General features: G+C 46.5%; 1 protein-coding gene across 1 annotated transcript; it reads left to right on the top strand.

The window, feature by feature from the left end:
* Positions 1–1,919: 1,919 nt before the first annotated feature.
* Positions 1,920–12,640, top strand: LOC308080587 (ubiquitin carboxyl-terminal hydrolase 38-like; the record flags this gene model as incomplete). Its single annotated transcript, XM_080422480.1, has 3 exons — positions 1,920–4,817; positions 12,294–12,365; positions 12,539–12,640. The coding sequence occupies 3 exons, from the start codon at positions 1,920–1,922 to the stop codon at positions 12,638–12,640; spliced, it is 3,072 nt and encodes a 1,023-aa protein (XP_080278606.1).
* Positions 12,641–16,509: the final 3,869 nt, after the last annotated feature.

Raw genomic sequence — 16,509 nt, 5'->3', positions numbered from 1 at the left:
AAAGAAGAAAGAGCAAGTAAATCAATTATTATACGTACTTTGTTGTACGAGGAAACTCGTAAGGTTGTAGATTGGCAATATTCAATTTTTCTTTTCTTTTTTTGTTGGGGGGGATGTCAGTGTTAATGTGGTGAACAGCTTCAATGTCCTGCTCAAGGGCACAGCTGCAGAACAGATTGGTGGCACAAGGGGGATCTTACAACCACTGCATTCTACTGTAGGGTCACTGCATGTACCTGGCATTACACTGGTGTGTGTGTGTGTGTGTGTGTGTGTGTGTGTGTGTGTGTGTGTGTGTGTGTGTGTGTGTGCGCGCGCGTGCGTCCGTGCGTGTGTGTGTGTGTGTGCGCGCAGTGGTGGAAAAAGTACTCAAATGTTTTACTTAAGAAAAAGTACCAATACTGCAATGTAGAAGTACTCCGTTACAAGTAAAAGTCCGGAATTCAAGATTGACTTGAGTAAAAGTACAAAAGTATTGGTATCAAAATGTACATGAAGTACCAAAAGTAAAAGTACTAAAATGTTTGAAAATAGCAGATCTACAAGCTCACAATGCGTCGCATTGCGATGCGTTGTGAGCTTGTAGATGTAGGTATAACATAGGGCTAAAGTGGTTAATGTATGTTTTATAATGTAATAATTTATATCTGCAAAGTAACTAGTAACTAAAGTTTTCAAATAATTGTAGTGGAGTAAAAGTACAATATTTGCCTCTGAGATGTAGTAGTAAAAGTAAGTAAAAGTATAGACAATTGGAAATACTCCAGTAAAGTGAAAGTACCTCAAAATTGTACTTAAGCATAGTACTTAAATTAATAAATGTACTTAGTTACTTTACACCACTGTGTGTGTGTGTGTGTGTGTGTGTGTGTGTGTGTGTGTGTGTGTGTGTGCGCGGCCGCACGCGCACGCATGTGTGTGTGTTGCTCGCAGGCTACACACGCGAGTGTGTGTGTTGCTCGAAGGCTACAGTGTACGATGGTATCTGATGTCAGCGTATGCTCTGCAATGCATAACACGGGCGAGAGAGAGATCGAGGGAGAGAGGCGGGAGAAGAGGACTGATCGTGAGAGGGAGGACAAAAGGAGAAAGACGAAGAGAGAAGGAGAAGGGAAAGAATGGGGGAGCAGAGAAAAGACTGTCCCCTTGTAGATTTGCTATTTTTGCTATTTGTGTGCAACCCCATTGTATGACAAAGTATAAAATGGGGCTTAGGTGGATAATGAGACTAACTGATTTAGTTGATTTGGTTTCTAATCTCATAAAACACGGATCAGCACCACATTTCTTGTGCCAGTAGGCCAAAGACGTACTGTACCTCCACACATTGTTTTGACTTCTGAATATTGTTTTTCTTTTTACAACTTTAAAGGTATAATACTCACTGGAGGTCGGACTTTTTTTTAGCTCTGGCAGATATGTCTGGTTTCCAGGCTGGGTCAGACTGGGCTGAAACCCTAATATGGAGATGGCTGATGATGTGATGGTGCTGACATCATAGATGAATAATGCCATACATGTCAAAGTCAAGGTTCAACGATTTTTACTGTTAGATGTTGCATATTTTATTTTTTTAGTTCAATATACTGATTACTGACTGTGTGGTTGATTTGACAAATCAACTGCGCAGCCTTCACAATACATCTTTCAGGCCGCTTCGGATGTCACGCTTGTGACGTTTGTTTGTCACATATTTTGTGACACTTGTTGGCCAATCAATTTCCGATGTTACGTTTCGTGACACCTTTTGTGACACCCACCCACATGCCAATTTAAATATAAGATAACATTTAAACTATGCTTAGGTCTACTACTAACCCAACACTCAACAACATAGTCGGTTATTGTCATGTTAGTACGTTGTGTTGAACACAGTTTGGACTGTGTCCATGATCCCTCCTTTCTAACAAGCTGTCGTCATGGACAAGATTCTGGAGGCCCTGGTGTGCTCCAGCCATCCTGTGAACCTGAAGACGGCCATCGTGAAGAAAGTGGTGGAAGCAGCGGAGAAGGAGGTCACTGAGGAGCAATGTCAGGCGTTGTTCACTCTCACTGCCCGTTTCATCTTACTTGGTGAAGACGCCTTCCGGAAGAAGGTGGGACTCCAAGTCCTTGAAGCCTACGCTCGCTGTCACCGGCCTCAGTTTGAGCATTTCTTCACCAAGGACTTTGTCCTCGGCCTGCTGCAGCAGGGCTACGGCCAGTTGGACCGCAAGGACCCGGCCATCGTGGACTACATCCACTGTAGCCTGCGTCTGCTCATCAGCTGCCCCTCGGCGCCCAAGATCCTCAGTGTTGTCCAGGTGGAGGTGTTGAGGATGGTGTGCGAGCGGCCGGAGCCCGCCCTCTGCGCCCGCCTCAGCGCTATGCTGTCAGACTTCGTGGAGTGTATACCCGAGGACAAGTCGGCCGTTCTGTTTTGCCAGCAGCTGGTGAGGACCATCGGCTGCTTCAGCTGTCCCGCCGGCCAGGAGGAGGAGCTGACGGAATATGTGGGTCAGGTGACCACGGTCGGCACGCTGTTGCAGAACATCTGGAAGGTTGAGATGGCCACCCTGCTGCCCTCCCTGCAGGAGGTGTTCGCCGTCATCTCCTCTACCGACTCAGACTTCGACCCATCCATTGCCCTGGCCAGCCTGGCGCAGCACATTCCACTACAGATGATCACGGTGCTCGTCGACAGCCTCACCACAGACCAGAGAGTCAAAGACGCTAGCTTCACTCAGGCGCTCTGCAGGATGATAGACTGGCTGTCATGGCCTCTGGCCCGGCATGTTGACACCTGGGTCATCGCTCTGCTGAAAGGACTGGCCGCGGAACAGAAGTTCAAGATCCTTATAGACGTGACCCTGTTCAAGCTCGAGCTGGTGTTCAGCCGCCTCTCGTACCCTATTGTGCGCCAGGGGGCACTGGTCGTGCTCTCCCACATGCTGCTGAGTTTCCAGCACTCTGCAGAGGCCTTCCATTTGGTTGTCCCACATGTGATCCCTTTAGTTCAGGCTCTGAGGACAGATGGCCTTCCCACCAGTAAGGCCTTTCTCCTGCAGTTCACTGAGCTTGTCCACTGTATGATGTACAAGTATTCTGGCTTCCCTGAACTCTACGACCACATACTGGAGACCATCAAGGATCTTCCCAAGCCCTGTGAGCAGAAGATCAAGCTGGTTCTAAACCAAAGTGCTTGGACCTCCCAATCCAACTCGCTTGCCCCTGGTCTGCTGAGGCTGGCTAGGAGGTCAGAGACGGGCAAAACAGGCCTGGTGAACCTGGGAAATACCTGCTACATGAACAGCATCATCCAGACACTCTTCATGGCCACCGATTTCAGGAGGCGTGTGTTGTCATTACATCTAAACGGTGCCAATATACTCATGAAGAAACTGCAGCTACTCTTTGCCTTCCTTGTACACACACAGAGGGCAGCATATGCTCCCAGGAATTTTGTTGAAGCATCTCGACCTCCTTGGTTCAATGCAGGCTCCCAACAGGACTGCTCCGAGTACCTTCGCTTTCTCCTAGACAGGTTACACGAAGAGGAGAAAACCCTGCAGGGACAAGACTCAGGGAGAAATTTGAACCTGGTAGACACCAAACCTACAGCTGACAGGAGGACGTTGATCGAGACAATGTTTCGTGGAAGACTGAGCACGGGCATCCGCTGTATGAAGTGCGACAGTGTCTCCGAGAAGAATGAACCCTTCACCGACCTATCGCTGGCCTTCTGCCCCTCTGCTGCCACCACCTCCCAAGGAGGCCCTCAGACAGAAGGGCCCTCAAAAGAGCCCAAGGGGCTTTATCATGGTGCCATCAACGGTGGCAGGGAAGCCCCTGAACAAGATACGGCGGCAAAATCGCGAGCCGACGGCCTCCATTTTGCACCGGTGACCAATAAACCACCTCTTTCCGTGCCTGACATGGTCAACTACTTCCTGGCTCCGGAGATACTGGACGCAGAGAACGCCTACTTCTGTGAGAAGTGCGGCTCACTGCAGCGGGCGGAGAAGGCCATGAGGCTGGTGGCTGCACCCGAGTACCTGATCCTCACCCTGCTGCGCTTCTCCTACGACGCCAAGAGCAACGTGCGTCGGAAGATCCTGGACAACGTCACCATTCCGCCGATGATGAGACTGCCCGTGCACACCCCCCCTCTACCGCCCAGAACATCTTCCTCTTCCACCTCCTCCTCCTCCCCGCCTCCTCTGCAGGTGGATCCTCCTGAGAGCAGCGAGAACCTGGCAAAGAAGCTCAAACCTTCGCGGAAAGATGAGGAAGAAGAGGAGAACTCGGCTGAAGAGCGAGTAGAGAGAGCAGAGCGAGGAGGAGGCGGCGGGGTGACGGTCCACTCTGTGCCCTACGTCCTCAGTTCTGTGGTGATGCATTCTGGGATATCGTCTGAGAGCGGCCACTACTACTCGTACGGCCGGAACGTTAACGGGGCGGACGGAGCGCAACACCCGGAGGAGGAGGAGTCAGGGAACGGCCAGGGGGACCTCTCCACCTGCTCTGCCCCGTCAGCCACGTCCAAACAGACGGGGGAGGTCGTACTTGCCAGCCGCGAAGCCCAGGAGGAGGCCAGGGATTGGCTGCTTTTCAACGACAGTCGAGTGACGTTCACAAACTTCCAGCTGGTGCAGAACGTCACCGACCGTTTCCCCAAAGACACGGCTTACGTGCTGCTCTACCGGAAACAGGGAGCGCCGGGGCAGAGCGCGAACGGCGGAGGGCCGGCGAGCAGCGTGACACTGGGCAGCTCGGAGCCTCCGCTGCAGAAAGAACTGCTGGACGCCATTACCAAGGACAACAAGCTGTACCTGCAGGTGAGGCCAGAGTGCTAAAATGTTGTAGAATAAAGTATACGCCATCAGGGTGTCTAGCGGTTGTTTGGCAACTGTTGCTGGCACTGTCAGCTGCTGGCACAATATCTCTTATCACAAGGCTGCGCTGCAACCCTAAAAAAAGATATGCCTGATTTACACTTTGATTCGTGCCACTGTTGTGCACTGTTGAGAGCAGCCCCGGCTTAACGGAAGGGCTTTAGGTGCTGAAGCACAGGGCACCAACCTTGGGGGGGCACCAAACGGCGTGGAGAAAGTGAAAGAAGACAGAACTACTGCCGAAAAGCGCCAAAATCTAGAAGAAGCGGCTGCTGACGGAGCGCTAAAACAGTGCAACGCGCCGGCGAAGCGTCATTTTTCACCAAAACGGGCCGTGGCACAGGGCACCACGAAGGGTTAATCCGGCCTTGGTTGAGAGCTTGTAAATCAGTTAATTTTGGTGCATGCAACTAAGTATTAATCAGGTTATACCACATATGGCTCTACCACATCTCTCTTTTACCACTCACCCCAATTAGTTTCATGACTACACTGTCCAGGTCTAGCCCATGTCAGCAGCCGGTCAATATTGTGTAAGTGCAGGTCAAGGGGGAGAAATTATTAAACACTTAAACCCTCTAGACTTGTTATAGTATAAGGGACCTACACCAATGTCTTCACCAAAAATAGTCGATGTACAACCTCATCGAGCTTGCAGATCTGCTATTTTTGGCTAACGTTATGAATGCCGGGATTCAAGTGGTAAAATTCAAGTGGTAAACATTAAGCCTTTTCGCCGCTAAGTGGTTCTTTGGGGATTAACACCAAGTCACCTTGCTAATTTATTATGTGAGGGAAATGCATTCCACTAACCACATCATTACATCACACCACCACTAATAGCCTACTGTAACCACCTTTTGACATGATGATTATTATATGATGATTATTAGTTTATTGGGTGCTAACCAGTCACTTCTGCACTGCGGTGGTAGCAAAGAGACACACATTCTGACATTTAAATACTAGCCCATATCTAAACAACAATTTCAGTTTCTTTTTTTTATATAATTATATTGAAATTACTTAAAATGAGAAGTTTTGTAAAGCTGACCCTACTGGTGGAAGAATGGAACTGCACACTGATAACATCACAAGTGGAGGAAGCTGCTAAATGTACACTGACAGTACTTCAAGAATAATATTCGTGTATAAATTGTCAATGTCTAGCATTTACAATGCTCTGGATGCCTCTCTTTATAAACGGTTCAATTACATGTATATTGATGATTATAAATATAGGTGGTATTACCAGGGTGGACCTCTTTCACTCCTGACAAAACTGCTCAACTGAATGCATTTATAAAACGTATTTATTGTTTATTAGCCAAATTATAACACATAAAACTGTTTTTACATTATGTGAATATCCACACCTTGACAGAAAAGATAGGCGAGAGGACCGGCAATCCTCAGACCTCAGAGCTGTGGTGGTCCCCAGAGGTCTGATACAGGCCAACATGAAGTGGACACCCCCTGGCATCTGACCAACCACTGCCCCAATGCGGTATCATAAGGGGTGTAGTGCTTGCTTCATGCCGCCACCACGCCGTCCCACCAGTCATTTGAGCAGGAGTACGCCATGCACGTGACTGCATTCCCACTTCCCATACTACTGTCACACATGATAGCCGTACTAGTAGCGTAGCATGCAGATCAGTTGTTGGTAGGCAAGGAAAACAATAGCCAGTAGTTAAAGGCACTTCGCACCCCATCAGATGTGCAAACCAACCCCCATCTGGTCTCTCCATTGGGTAAAATGCGTTTGTTTTTTACGTTTCACAAGCCATGCATAGTCAGGAATCAGGATAGCCTAATCTTATCAGCGTCCATTTTAGTTTTTGTTTTTCCACCATCACAGGTTGATAGCCTGCCCTATATGCGTTCTAATTTATTATCCTACCTTTCTTTCTTAGGCTCTATAAATCAAGGCATTCCTTGGAAAAGTTACAAAGAAAACAAATTAATGGATATCTCATAATACTGGCTAATAGCGAGTATGCGCATTCCCACATGCGTTGACTTGGTCATTAAAAATAGCCCCCCCCCCAGTTAAAAAAATCACCACTACACCACTGCTTATCATCCAGTGATTAATAAATGATAAGTGATTCATAATAAATGATACGTGACCTGATGGAGTCCGGGAGGACAAAGGCTAAGCGAGCACACCCTGGGCCCTATTTTGCGCATCTTATTTCCAGGTCTTAGAAGGTTTTGATTGATTGATTGAATACTGTATTAACAGTTTTCAATAATGCTAAAAGGATAACACAAAAAGCCCTGAGGGATTTTTCCATTGTGGTCCTGTGTATTCAATTCATCAAGTAATTCATTGGTAATTCAGTAATAACGCCACCATCTTATGCGCAATCACTATTTTACAAGCTGCGCTGATCGCAAGCACTTAAGACTCGCCAGCATATTTAGCCCCTGGGGGAGTTAATATGTTAATTAAGGGCGCTATGCTGTATATCTGGTATTTTACACCTTGACTTACCAAGTCCTCAGGATCACGTCTTAAGTGCAAAAGTTGTAGGACAACGGCAGTATAACTAAGCCATACTCGGCCAATTCTCAAGTGATTGCTATAAATTCTCTATAATCTGTGAAGTGTCTATGTTAATTCGGTGTATCAGTTATGATTTTATTATCCCTCTATCAAACGCTATAGGGCAAAAAGCAAGTGTCAGGCGGCGGAGGGCGCACAGAGCGCCCGTATGCATATGATAGGCAGCCACAGCCCTACTCACGCTATAAATCAGATCTGAAAGACTCAGGTTTACAATTTAGGTGGCATTTCAAAGACTCACTCCTTAATTAATCCTACAGTATGAAATAAAATGTAAGTCAGTTTACTGCTGTCTTGCCTGTACAATCATGAAACTGATCTGTTTGTAATGCGTAATGTGTGTGTGTGTGTGTGTGTGTGTGTGTGTGTGTGTGTGTGTGTGTGTGTGTGTGTGTGTGTGTGTGTGTGTGTGTGTACAGTGTGTGTGTGTGTGTTAAAGCGGGAGAGTAAGCAGGGGGGGGCGTATGAGTATGCATGTATGAGGTCCTCCGTGTGTGCACGCACATGCCTGCGCGTGTGTGCATTTGTGGCTCACTTCACGACTAATCTGTAGTGATATGTAGCATTAATATTTAAAGTTACCCAAAATCTAACAAGTCCTGATTAAAATTTCATATCATGTAGCCAGTGGCGTCTGCTTCTGTCGTCTGTATTCGCAGATGTGTGGCTCTCTCCACTCTTCACAATCTCAAGGCCGATTTACGCAAACGGGGGAGACTTTTAAAAAGGGATAAATTGTGTCAGTTGAGGACATAATTGCAGCAAAATTTGCAGCCAAAGACATTTCCGATTTTTACTGTACACACACACACGCACGCACACACGCACGGGTTTATGGGGTTTGTTCATGGTTATGTCTGAGTCAGAGGGACGTGGCCGTAAGTGTACAAGGGCGATATGATCAGATCTCTGTGGGGGGCTCAGCTCATTTATTTATTTATTAGGGTTTCCGATGCATAATTTAGGAGAACGCACCCCTGTAAGTGTACGCTACCTGTGTATGTAAGTGTAGGGCCGAAGAGTGTGAGCTGTGTGCCAACCCAGGCTGCCAGGCTCTCCCATGCAGAGCTGGGTTCAGCTCAGTGTGTGTGCTGGTGCTATAGTTAGTGAATCAAAATGGTAATGTAGTTAGGCTACCTCGCTCAACTGTTTCACACACACACACACACACACGCGCGTTACAAGCGCATCGAAGTGCGCCAGTGTCCCGTATACCGCCTCGTAATCCAATCAATATGGAACGGTTTTGTTCTCGGTTTTGTTCTGGGTTTTGTTTTCTATCTAATGAGCGAGTGAGGTGAGACAGGAAAGCTTCCAAAACTCTCAGAAGAAGAACTCCACACATTGGACGTGCGGCAGTTAACACCGCACTAAAAGCAGCAGATTAGATTGACATTAAAATCCAATTTTCTTGTCAACGGACGAGAGAATTAGCGCGTGGGTGTTTTAAAGCTACAGTCCGTATGTTTTATGTCCTCAGCGGAGACTGCAACCCTAGCAACCGGGATTTGAACGGAGGTTAAACCTCTTCCCTCGACGCAAGAGTGAATCCCCCGCTTGGTCAGGGGAGATATTGGGCTTAGGAGTTTAAGGCAGTACTAGGCCTACTTGTCAATCAGTAGGTGTCCTACCAGACACCAGGGTCTAAATGACTCGATGGAAGAGTTGGGAGACCACCTCCAACCACAGCAGATGTACTAGATATATTGTATTAACATACTCTACCATACATATTGGTTAAAATAGCATTTAAGTTACAGATTGCGGCTATAATGACAAGTTATTATCCTCAGTGTCAATTCATCTATTTGTAACTCTGAGAGTGAGTGTACAAATTCAGCCAAATCTACCCATCGGTTCCTTATTTCACTGAGTCGCGTCTAACTCAGAGAGCGTACAAATGTAACCAAATGCAGGTCCACTCCTCTCTGAGTTATACTGAAACCCAGGACATTCCCATGTAGTGAGGTGAGTGGGCAGGTGGGGGTGCGTGGGGTGGGGTGAGGTCATCCACACTCAGTATCCTCTGATGGATCACCTGACCATCCGGAGGATTAAAAACCTGAGTGACCTTTTGGGGTTGTGGGACCGTCTCTCTGACCAACCCCTTCGGGCCAACCAGCCATCACTTTCTCTCTGTCAGACTCTCTCTCTCTCTTTCACTTCCTCTCCGTCGCTGACAATAACAAGAGGAGTAAGATGAGCCCTACCAGGACAGTCTCCAGGTGACGGATGGGACAGGGCTCTGGCCACGCGATACATGCTCTCCGCCCTGCCGTGTGTGTGTGTGTGAGAGGTGTGAGCGAAGGCCGTTCACATCCTGTTCAACCGAATACTGCAGAACTAGAGAGAGAGACGGACAACAGGGGTCGAGAGGTGATGGGCGGGCACTCTGATGAGGTGTACAGGGGATCAATCACCCTCTGCTCACGTTGAAGGAAGGTTGGGTGGCGGGGGTACTTGAGGATCGGAGTGACGTCTGCTTCCCCTATTTTTGGAACAGTGGTTCTCAAAGTGGGGTCTGGGGACCCCCGGGGTTCCTTGAGGGGGGTTCCGAGGGAATCCCCAGGAAAATTTGTTATTGCAGCATTAATATCAGTTTTACCACTTTAACCCTATAATAAATTGTCTATTTGAAAATGGCAGATCTACGATGCGCCATGAGCCATTTACAAAAGAATCTTGTAAAAATGTTGATGTTTTCAGATGGTTGGTTCTGCAGCCAAATACATATTAATTTGGGCGTCCTTGACATGAAAAAGTTTGAGAAGCACTGTTTTAGAAGGTACGAGAGGAGGAGGCAGAGAGAGGTCAGACCTCATTGACAGTCAGCATGAGACCTTCTAAAAAGGCGGCTACCAGACTTCACAGAGAGAGTCCAACCAAGCAAGAACTTGCCGATCCAAATTAAGCTCGGAGGGGACGTCCCGTCCCGTTCCCTCATGTCTGTCTGGCGATGCCAACCTCCTGGTCCTGGATGTCCCCGAGACAAAAGAAACGAACCTAGGGTGACGGGGCCGGGGTGACAGGGCTTTCTCAGTGGCAGCCCGCGCTCCCGTTGGAACTCACTCCGAGCTCACATCAAAGCCACCCCCACTGTTTAAAATCCTCCCTCAAAACCCACCTTTTCAGACTCGCATTCCCCACCTAATTCTAATCCCCCTTTTGCCTTTTAATTTACTTTGCTTAGTCCTTAGCCTTTTAGTTATTCTCTTAATAAAGTTCTTTTTTGTTTGCTCCGTTTTGTAAAGCGACTTTGAGCACCAAAAAAAAGAAGAGTTCTGAACGGCAGACACCGCCTAGTCAGTAATCTGCCCATATAGCTCAATGAAACTGCCTAGCAACACCGCGACACGTTCCGTCGCTCGACCCCGCTGAAGCCGGTGCCCGCTGTGTACAGCGGGCAGCGAAGCAGCGCTATTAACAGTGGTGTAAAGTAACTAAGTACATTTACTGAAGTACTGTACTTAAATACACTTTTGAGGTATGTTTTACTTTACTGGAGTATTTCCAATGTTCAGTACTTTTACTTCTACTCCACTACATCTCAAAGGCAAATATTGTACTTTTACTCCACTACAATTATTTGAAAACTTGAGTTACTAGTTACTTTGTAGATTTTGATTATTATTACAAAACATACATGAACCACTTCAGCCCTATATACATTTTGGCCATTTGAAAATAGCCGAGCTACAAGCTCACAATGCGACGCATTGTAAGCTTGTAGATCTGCTATTTTCAAAAGATTTTCATACATTTGAAAACTTGAAATGGGACATTCTGCATAATGAGTACTTTTACTTTTGGTACAATAAGTACATTTTGATCCCAATACTTTTGTACTTTTACTCAAATCAATTTAGAATTCCGGATTTTTTACTTGTAACAGAGTATTTCTACATTGCAGTATTGATACTTTTACTTAAGTAAATACTTTGAGAACTTTTTCCACCACTGGCTATGAACCAGGGCACAGAGGTACGGGAGGTTTTTGCCATCTCTTGCGACAGGTTGCGTTTATGCACGGCCACTAGAGAGAGGGATTACAGAGGAGCTGTTTGTACCTCCCGGAGATTGGCTTGTGCCTCTACTGAGCCAACGTCGCGTTCAAAAGTATCGCTGCTTTCACTGCTGTCAGAATGAGGTCACTGAATAAATCACACCCACCCTTAACCAACTTCTGACCAATGACAGTAGCCGAACTAACTACCTCGGCTAGCTCAACAGTCAAAATAAGTTCAGAGAGGCAGCCCACGCTGAAGTTCTGAGTGACGTATCATTTTGTGGTTACTGCCTGCCGAAGCCTAAGAAATTTTTACTGTTCGGACAAACTATGTAAAGGAGTATTTCAGTAGTTTCATATTTTTTTTACGCATTCCTAAGCCAATAATTGACGGCTGCATTTCCGGTATGAGACACAAAAGAGACTCTTTGTGTCATCAAATGAGGAATGCGTCAAAAACAAACAAAAATGTGAGGCTTCATGGGGTATGTAATTGATAGAAAATAAGTAATTTTTTGGGTGAACTACTCCTTTAAGCGAGTGCTTGGTGAGTCAAACGGTGCAGAATACGATGGAAGGAGGAAGGCGGGGGAAGGAGGAAGCACCCTTAAGGTGCTGCCCGCCTCCGCATTGCGAAGAAGGGTTATAGAGCAAGTCAATATGGGGCTAAATCACCGTTTCTCAACGTACTGTCCGGGGACCACCAGTGGTCCAAATGGACCCTTGTTGGTCTGTAACTCATTTTTTTTACAGTATAAATTGGGGTCCCGTGGCTTAATGCATATCAAACCGAGGGTCCTTTGCTAAATCACCCCGTTGAACCCCTTCTCCTCTGCATCAGGTTCAACTCAACACCGCCGAAGAAGAACAAGAGGGCGGAGGAGGAGGAGGAGGAGGAAAGGAGGAAAGGAGGGTCAGGGGGGGTCACCGATAGGCGCTCCGAGCGAGTCCTCCGAGGATAAATCACCTTGTTGAGACAGGAAGGGTTTAGACGAGAGGAGGAGGAGAGAGAGAGAGAGGGGGGGGCAGCTTTTAGATGTCGTCCGCCGTTTCTCCTTCGACATCCGTCTCACGTCAACACCACAGAAGATGAGGAGGGAGGAGGAGGAGGAAGAGTGGGAGGGCGGAAAAAAAAGAGAGATGGAGGAGGTCGAGGGAGTCATCGGCGCGGATAAATCACCCGGTTGAGGGAGGGACGGGGGAGGGGGAGGGGGGTGGTGGGAGAAGTACTCAGATTTTTTAGGAAAAGGAGCAATGCCACCATGTAGAGATACTCTGTTACAAGTGAAAGGCCCGTAGTCACAGTTTGACGTGAGGAAAAGTGCAAACGTATATTGCCATCAAAATATACTGTACTTACAGTACCAAAGTAAAGTATACTGAAATTGGTCAAAATGTGTCAAACTTTCTCGAATGTAGCCGATCTACGAGCTCACAACGTGCTGCGTTGTGACGCCTCATGAGCTCGTAGATCTGCAATTTTCAAATAGACAAAGTATAAAATGGGGCTTATTTGGTTAATGTTTCGAATTAATGCTCTTAATCTACAAAGTAACTGGTAACTAAAAGTTGTCAAATAATTGCGGCGGAGTAAAAAGTACAATATTGGCCTCTGAGATGTAGTGGAGTAGAAGTAAAAGTAGTATAAAGTGCTGAAAATTTGAAATATTCATGTAAAGCAAAAATACCTCACCATTGTACTTAAGCACAGTACTCGAGTAAATATACTTAGTTACTTTCCACCACTGGTGGAGGGGTACGATGGTGCACGACATGCAGCACAGGGTGGGGAAGAAAGGAGTTTGTGTGTGTGCGTATGTGTGTGTGCGCGCGCGCGCGCGCGTGCGGGGTGGGGGGGGGGGGCTCGGGGTCAAAGGTTAGAGACAGTCTTCATGTCAGGGAACTCTTGACAAAGAGCCCCCAGAGCAAGGCGTGTAATCGTCAGGGAGGGGTGGGGGGGGGGCGGGGGTTATAATTTATACACCTGTCATGAGTAAGTATGGGGGGCCAACGGGGTCACGGTGCAATTTGTATAGTCGTAGGGGTCCCCAAAACATGCACCGCGCTGCAGCAGAGGTGCACAAAGATGGCCATTTATGTCCAGCAAAGACCCCCACCCCGTCCCGTACATACACACATACCTATACATACACACCTATACACACACACACCCTGGACAAAGTTACCTGTGTGAGAGGGCAGGTCATTGTACATTCACAGAGAGAGAGAGAGAGAGAGAGAGAGAGAGAGAGAGAGAGAGAGAGAGAGAGAGAGAGAGAGAGAGGGGGGGGGGGGGGGGAGAGAGAGAGAGGGGAAAAGAGAGGGAGGAGAGAGAGAGAGGGGAGGAGAGAGAGAGGGAGAGAGAGAGAGAGAGAGAGAGAGAGAGAGAGCGCTAGGGTGGGGGAGAGGGAGAGAGAAAGCAAGAGAAGGGGGGAGAGAGAGAGAGAGGGAGAGAGAGAGAGGGAGAGAAGGGGGAGAGCACTGGGGGGGAAAGGGAGAGAGAAAGCGAGAGAAGGGGGGCGAGAGAAAGCAAGAGAGAGAGAGAGAGAGAGAGAGAGAGAGGGAGAGAGAGAGAAAACGTAACCGGAGGAACAATAATGTGGTTGGATTTCAACCTGCATGACCTCAAAGGTCATAAGGTCACAGGTCAGTGCCATTTCTCTCTGGCTCGTACAAAGGTATGGACAACTGTGAGGCTGGAACATGCATATAACCATGCTGGAACTGGACCCGAAACATAGGAACATGGTTATGACCATGTTGGAACAGGGCCCAAACACAGGAGTTAGCCGTGACTCAGGGAAATAAGGAACAAATGGACAACTAGGTTACATTTGTACCCTGGCTCTCAGAGGACGTGACCCCTACTCTAACTGGCAGTGGTGGAGGAAGTACTAAAATGTTTTACTTAAGTAAAAGTACCAATACCACAATGTAAAAATACTAAAAGTCCAGTATTAAAAACTTACTTCAGTAAAAGTACAGAAGTATTCACATTTAGATATACTGGGGAAAAAACTCAAAATATACTGAAAGTAAAAATTCATTCATTTTGCAGAATGTCTCCTTTCCCAAGTTTCCAAATGTATAAAAATGCTGATAATGCTCACAACGCGTCGCAAAGATCGTCAATTTTCAAGTAGCCTAAGTATAGGGCTGAAGTGGTTAATGCATGTAGTAGAGTACTTGAGTAAATGTACTTAGTTACTTTACACCACTGCGTGACGCCTACTCTTGAGTAACTGACTTGAGTAACAGGAAAGCACATAGTACACGATGAAATCCTCAGAGTTAATGTAACTCTGAGTGTGTACAAATGTAACCACGGTCCATTTGGCTACATTTGTATACTAAACGACCCCATGATGTCAGTGCAGCGTACAGTAGTATTATTTTAGAAATACAGGAATTATACATACAACACTCTGTTATTGAAATTCAAAGTGGTTTTAAGAACAGCTAAAACAAATATTGATGCTTTGAATAATAAAATATACTATGTGTATATACAATTGTTATATTGACTGATGAATTTCAGGGGGCAATATTTCTCTAAATGAATATAAAGCATTTCAGACCATAATATACAATCCTTCATGTTTTATTCAAGCATCCAACAGGCCCGTATTAAGATGATGAATCAAACTGCACATAATGTAAACTGTACAAAAGGAATATTAGTATTAATACAGGCACCGAGTTGGACTTGAAGAATCATGTTTAGACTCCTGAAAGGCAGATCCAAGATTTCAAGTTCAATGTCCCTAAAACAGAGGTGGGAGGGGGGTGAGCACTTTGTCCTCCCCGGCAGCTAGTTACTGACCCCTAGTGGCCAAATGTATTACAAGGCAAAACAAATGTCTTCAAAAGGTCTACAGCAGTGATTCTCAAAGTGGGGACCTTTCCGGGGTCTGTAACTCTGAGAATGGAACCAAATGGACCCTTCTCAGAGTTACAGACCATTTGTTTGTGTACTTTTATCTCTGTAGGCCAGTGGTTCACAGAGAAGATTGTGAGCACATCTTCTGCCTGTATTTAGGCCAGGTGCTGGACATCAAGGCAATCAAGGCGAGAATCAAGGAGAAGATAAAATACATCTGCACTGTTTTTAAGCTCCAAAAACGTACTTTTATTTATTTGCACAAGGTTTCGACCCTTTTAGGTCTTCATCAGACACATAAAAGGGTTGAAACGTTGCGCCAGTGAATAAAAGTACGTTTTTGGAGCTTAAAAACAGTGTGCCGATGTTTTTATCTTCTACAGAGATAACCGAACATGTCAGATCTCTGCGTACTGATGACATGGTGGTAAAGACAGTTGGCTATGAACCTTCACACGTCCCCGAACTGGCCAGGGGTCCGACGCTGCCAAATCCTGCCTCATCCCTTGCCCCCTGGCATTGTCTCTCTCTCTCTCTACCGCACTCTCTCTCTGCTATCTATCCGTCTCAAAGAAGACAGCGGCATACCAGACCTTCCGTTGCCTGTGTCTGAATAACAAGTTCAACGGTTGTTCCTTTCTGTATTTCAGGGATGGTATGTATATGCCCTCTCTGCCGGTCACGGTCTGATGAGTTTTAGATGAGAAGTCCGCAGGCTTCACGCTCGTTATTAAGAGAAGGGGGCCTCCTCAGAAACCGTAACAAAAGCTTAGGTCAACTTTACTGCAAGGCTCCATGAGAGATTGTTAGGAACGTCGTGAACTATATGGAAAAAAAAACGGACAAAGAACTAATAATACAGGAACAGAATAGAAAGATCACTCTCGAATCAATTGTTTATACAGGTGCAATAACTCCGCCATCTGTCTCTGTCTACGTAGGATATGATGTGGTGATGTGTTATGTGTTGGAACTTGGAAGGCCCTTTTTTCCCCCAGTTTTACCCGTGTAGTGTTATGTTTTCACTGTAAACCCTCCTGCCTGCAAGTCAAATTTCCGTTATGGGACAAGACAGATTGGAGTTAAACTTGGTTGCATTGATTTGTTTGCAGCTATTTGCTTTCCCCCTAGCTGGTATATATCCATTACTTCAGGCTTGTTGACTGAATCTCTCGGC

This window comes from Gymnoscopelus braueri (genome assembly GCF_963280865.1).
Source record: "Gymnoscopelus braueri genome assembly, chromosome: 24".
NCBI lineage: Eukaryota > Metazoa > Chordata > Actinopteri > Myctophiformes > Myctophidae > Gymnoscopelus > Gymnoscopelus braueri.
Note: the sequence above shows the minus strand (reverse complement) of the source record. Positions and strands in the feature narration are given on the sequence as shown.